We start from the raw sequence: 6,000 nt of genomic DNA on the forward strand, positions 1-6,000 counted from the left end.
ACCCAAAGCATTCACGCTCCAGGACTTCAAAATAAAAAAGTCATTATGGAATTTAAGACAAAAGTAATTTTATTGTCTACCAAATCACACCTTGCCTTTTTTTTCTTTTCTTTTACAAATTCCAAAACAAAGGAAATTTTTTAAAATGTAATATTACGTAAAAACCCATTTGCCACAATGCCACAAACTACTGTAACTCAGTGGAACAAATATATATTTCAGGAGCGTGGCCAATTGTAAAAATAATCCTATGAAATAAACATTGTTCATAAAAATACAGTAAAATGCACTTTCCCCACCTCAATAAATACATTTTAACGCTGTTTCCAGTTGGCATTTTAAGCCACTAGAGACCTCTTAATGAAGAAGTCACTAAAATATAATTCCTCCTTATGTATTTTTACAATTATTGCCACAGCATCCAGAACTGTAAGCATTTTCCTTGTAGTCTTTTGTTTCTACCTTTGGGGGAATCACAGGAGAAAAGATGTATCTATAAAAATGTGCTAATCCCATATTGATTCCCATTTTGGAAAGAATGTTTAAAGTTTTTTTTCTTTTCAGTAAGAAACAGTCCATAGAACAAAATGTTTCAAACAAGAATTCTCCAGAATTACTCAAAAAGACTTAAGTCTATTGTCCAGAGTTATAGTTTTGTTTTCAATCCCTGTTTAATATATTTAAAATTAAAAATTAAACAGTTATGTTAGATAAAAATAGTTTTAGAACATCTTTAACAATAACAGCTAAGATAAAGGTTTTGTTAGAAAAAAAGAAAAATCTCGCTCTTTTTACACAACTTGCAATTCAAGTATTGACTTGAATTGTAGTTCTGCTTTCCATGCACACTAAACCACACAATTATATATACATAGATCCCTGATTAAGACATTTGCAAAATGGCTTATTAAAAATGTAAAAGTCAATTTCAACTGAAGTCACATTTTTTTTGTCCAAAGCAGAGTCGTTTCTTCAGAAGATGAGTATTTTTCTTCTTTTCCTGTGATGCTTCCTTAGAGGTTGTCTGCCTACCTGTGAATGAATCAGTATTTTACACATCACATAGCTTGTGACAATAAATTAATTATTACTGTGCCCAGTGAACAAGTGCCTTTAATAAAAAAAAAAAAAAAAATCAACCAAACAAAACCAACTCTGTTTTATGCTTGAGGCCATGGCTAAGAGGCTGACAGGGCTATTATTTTTTCTATGCTGGCCTCCTTCACATCCATTCATTCACTGTTTTCTGAAGCATACGAAGACTGGTATACTTGGCATACTTGACGGAACAGAACAAAAACAACAAAACCCAGTAAAAATCCTTAGTGACTTCTCAGACTCATCACATCACCTATAGCTCTTCCATTTCAAAGTGTGTATTAAAACTGTTTGCCATGGATGTATGTTCAAAGATCCTTGTCAGGCTTGGTTTTAGTAGCTCCACAGAATGACATGACAGCTGCTGTGAGGTATCACTCTTCAGGGCCATGATCTGATCTGCCCCAGGATCCCTTCTGTCGTAGTACAGAGCCCACAGCAAAGTAATAGTGAGGATCATAGCCAGGATCTGCGTTACTCCAATAGAGATTCCTAGAAATCTCAGCACTTGCAATTGCTTTGTCCCCCTCAAAAAAGTGTACATTTTTTTACCGCATCCCTATGAAACAAAAATAGATTAAAAAAAAATTAGTCAATGTTATTCGGATTGCAATTTCCAAGGTTTAGCTAATTCTACCTAGTGCTGGCTTTTCTGGCTCCCCAAAATTTGTCACCTCTTTCAAAGAATACTTCGAAAACTATTTTGCCTGCTTTTTAATCTCCTCCATAATGCCATCTTTAAGTTTTCACCTACACTAAGAGTCTCCTGCATGTTACAAGCTCCAAGAGATCTGTGCTACCGTTCAAATTCAGGAATCAAAGTTGATCTGAGTTCATATCAACTATCACTGATTTTTAAAGAAACTCAGCTGGTTTAGTGAAGGTTTAAAAGCCATTAAGTCCTCTTAATCATCTTTTTTCTCTCTTATATTGCAGATCTTCAAGGCTGTCAATTTTTTTTAAACACTGTACTTTTTCTACAAGATACCACCATCTGAAGCTAAAAGAATATTCTAGGAAAGATCTACAGACCTGCATAACCTCAGTGTTTCTTCCTACCTTTTCTCTTTTAGTGTTTTATCTGGACTCACTGTATGCCAGTTTATTAGTTCCACATAAAGACCCAGGGAGTAGAAAAATCATTACATTCCAGACGCCATCTGAGTAAGAAGCATCAAACAGAAAACCTTTAATGGAGGACTTCTGACAATTTCCAGAATGCAGTGGGTACAAACAGACTTTCCTTAGTATTTAGTGGTAATTATACCTCACACGTGGCATCGCTCCTTTTTATTCTTGAACTAGAAGCATCTCCTCATTGCAAAATATCCAGTTATGATAGTTATGCTCCACATATGTCTCCTATCCATAGACTACATTTTAAAATTAACTGGCTTAATTTCTGATCTGAATGTAGAAACTTCCTTGAAAAATATTGTGACAGTTACTATACCAAGAGTCAGTTTTGCCTCATATCTTGTGCTGAGCGAGTAGCTCTAACAACCTGCCCTGCATCAGGCTCTGCACAAACCTAGGCAGGCAGCTAGACCCTGATCCAAAGAGCCGAACATCCACATGCTGTACTAGGAAGATGGTCACATACACCACCTCTGCACTTATTTACAGAGTAATAATACTTGCTATTTACACAGAAAAAAGTCTGATGAAAACTATGTTAAAACATCACAAGCTGATGCTTCCAAGAAATAGAAACTTAGCTCTTTCCAAATCATCAATGCATGCTCCACAGTTTGCTTACATGGCTAACTAATTACTGTACAAGGCTTCAGGAAAGCTCCCAAGCCCTTGTAAGGAATCAAGGATCCACAAAGAGACACCGGCTCTAGGAACTACTGGCTAACAAGTGCAAACACGAGCTACAAAGCTTGTTGCTCAGGAAAGGTGATGCCCAGTCTTAGAAATGATAAAATCTTGCTACTCTGGCCGATGTTTATTCTCTATTCTAAACATTCCAGGGCTTCACGGCACAAAAATCAAAGGAACACAGCCACCAAGGGAAAATTCAGAATAACAAACTGGATGGGATAACATCACGAGCACCAATAAGCATTTGTCCCAGAAGACGACATCAGGAACCCATCAAAATGGGCACTGTCATCAAAATGTCATTTTTGTGTTTATATTCTTACTATGTATTTCTTACAGTTTTTCTACAAAAAGAAAACGATTAAAGTGACAGAGTCTGAAGAGAGGACATGATAAATAAAACTTTTCAATCACACTGAAAATCCCCAAAGGCAACATTTTCAAATGTTACAGTCCTGAATCTATTTGATAAAAGGACAGATTTTTGCCTCACACACAAAACTCACACTGAAGTCAACAGATTTTAATTTAGGATATAAATAAAATTAATGTACTAAATGATAATTGTACTAAAGGATTTCAATGTCTTTGCTCTGTTCATCATTTTACTGTGTGATTTTCTAAATATTAACATAGTTTAGAAACAGAATGTAAATGTGGATTCTTTGAAACTTGAAAAGAAAAAAACACTGTAGCAAAAGCAGTGTAATTGAACTCAGTGAGGAACAAAATTTGTCACACTGGTGTCTGTCTTCATAGAAGACTGTTATAATTATACTACTTTCCAAATTTGTTTTTAATTACAGAGAAACTGGCTTCATTTTAATACTTTTTATAACTTTAAGGGATGAAGATACATGCTGGTCACAATTTAAAAATGCTTAACCACAGCAGTATTCAAATTCAGTTCATTTGTTGCCTAGAGGAAACATCCATTAACAGAAAGCAATAACATTAATGCCTACATCTCCTGCAGTACAGACACATAACTGAGACAAATTATGCCCAATCTAGATAGACTGCCTCCCTTCATTTAATGATGTTCTTACAGTTCTGCTCTAATACATGCTCAAAATCAGTTTCAAAAATCGAGAAATATCCAGCCACCCCCATTATCCTCATATTCATGCATTTTATTTCTGCTTATATGACACATTCATAGTTGGTAGCCTGCAATTAAAGAGTACATAAATATACTTTCCTCAGCTAAAGTAAAAGTTTGTCACTAAACAGGGAGCTCTTGTTGACAACTCAAAAATAGTATAAAACTTTGCAGTGATCGTTCAGAAGAATTAGCTTCAAACTCCTACAGAGCTATGGATTAAAGGCCTGATTCATATTTATTACAAAGGCTACTTTATACTTTCAGTCTTAAAATGGAAACAAAGCCTGTATTTTTGATTTACTACAACATTATAGAATAAGGAACAGATCTTAAATGAGGCACTTCTCAGAGTGGAAAAGAGAAACCATCATCATATTCAACAGATCTGTTGTATACTCAGATTTTCACTATACTCAAAATTACGCTAGAAAACAAAAGAAAAAACTACTGAACTCACAAATTTTTTATTTTTTTTTTTTTTAAAGATAGCAACTCCCACCAATCATTTTATCTAGGCTACAAGTTGGGCAGAACTCCACTGTCCTGACCACAACAAACTTCCAAGGCCACATCGACATCTGACACACTTCTCTCACAACCACACTCCTTCTAAGGTTAGTCTGTTCCAGAACTGCACCAAAGCTGAAGCCTGTCACAATAAAAGCAATCCAAGACGACTAACACATTTGGAAAATAGCTTTTAAAATCCAGCAGGGGAAACATGATTCCTGCCAAAAATACTCTCAAGCAGAACTATAAGTAAGCCACCTTTCTTTCTACAAAAATTGTATTGTGAAGGATTCCAATTTAGACTACAGAAAGCTCTGAGATGCCAGCAGAAAATTACAGCACAACTACAATAAAACAATTTTATCAATCCCAGCCAAACCAAACTTCAGTTTTCTGAAGTAGTACAAAGAGATTTTCTGAAGTACCAGAATGGACTTGCAAAGTATTCACATAAGCCAATTTCAGGCTAGCGAGACTAATCTCATCAGGCTCCCTATCAAGCCACCAGACTATGCAAGTTTGTTTTGAATCACTTTCTAAAAAAAGCTTTTCTCCTTCAGTTCTCCAAAGTACAAGTCAGGCAGATTAGCCTTGCAAGTGTAAGCTGGTTTTGCATTATATTGATAAACATACTAGCAAGTACACTGTATGAGCCTGAGAAACAACTGACAGGCAAGCACCATTGGAAAAAAAAGCTTTGCCAACCAAACATTGTACATATCTCAAAGAGCAATGGAGTATTTTTGTGGCTGGTGGAACAGAACATAGCCTGTCCCTTTTTGGAATGGATTCAGCACTACAGAACCAAAAATAATTTTTCTGTTAAGAGCTGAACCCATCCAAAATGCTCTGGAGTATGGTAGGGGAAGTACCAGGTATCTTTTAGGAAAAAAGCCAGGCAGCCATCCTTTTTATCAAGTGGGTCTTAACAGAGCCCTTATGTTCTACATCATCATCATATTTGGTTATTAACTTTCTTCAAGTAGAACCAAAAGAACCTGAACATGTGAAGTGTACAAAAAAACACTTTCCTGAAACATGGTTGAGGAAATGAAATGTTAGCAGAAGAGATGAGAAAACCTTGCAGTTTCAACAAGGCACTCCAGTGACTAGTACTTTCTCAAAACTTTTCGAGCTTCCTGAGCTCAAAAATGAGTTTCTCACCGAGTTACACTGCTTACATAAGCAGTAAGGATTCTCAGGGCAAACAAGGCCAAATGCCGGGGGCTGCCCTTGGGCCACAACAACCCCCAGCAGCGCTACAGGCTTGGGGAGGAGTGGCTGGAGAGCTGCCAGTCAGAGAGGGACCTGGGGGTGCTGATTGACAGCCGGCTGAACAGGAGCCAGCAGTGTGCCCAGGGGGCCAAGAAGGCCAATGGCATCCTGGCTTGTGTCAGCAATAGCGTGGCCAGCAGGGACAGGGAAGGGATCTGACCCCTGGACTCGGCACTGGTGAGGCC

The 6,000-nt window shown here is 37.0% G+C and overlaps 1 protein-coding gene across 2 annotated transcripts in view; it reads right to left on the reverse strand.

Moving 5' to 3' along the window:
* Positions 1-104: 104 nt before the first annotated feature.
* The window catches only part of TSPAN12 (tetraspanin 12), a 32,548-nt gene continuing 26,652 nt past the window's right edge, over positions 105-6,000 (reverse strand). For both annotated transcript variants that reach the window (XM_026868461.1, XM_026868460.1), the window contains one exon: positions 105-1,657. In XM_026868461.1, the coding sequence (XP_026724262.1) occupies positions 1,352-1,657 (306 nt within the window). In that variant the 3' untranslated portion in view covers positions 105-1,351. The remainder of the gene's footprint in view (positions 1,658-6,000) is intronic.

This window comes from Athene cunicularia (assembly GCF_003259725.1).
Source record: "Athene cunicularia isolate RWA chromosome 1 unlocalized genomic scaffold, athCun1 chr1_part2, whole genome shotgun sequence".
In the NCBI taxonomy this organism is placed as follows: Eukaryota; Metazoa; Chordata; class Aves; order Strigiformes; family Strigidae; genus Athene; species Athene cunicularia.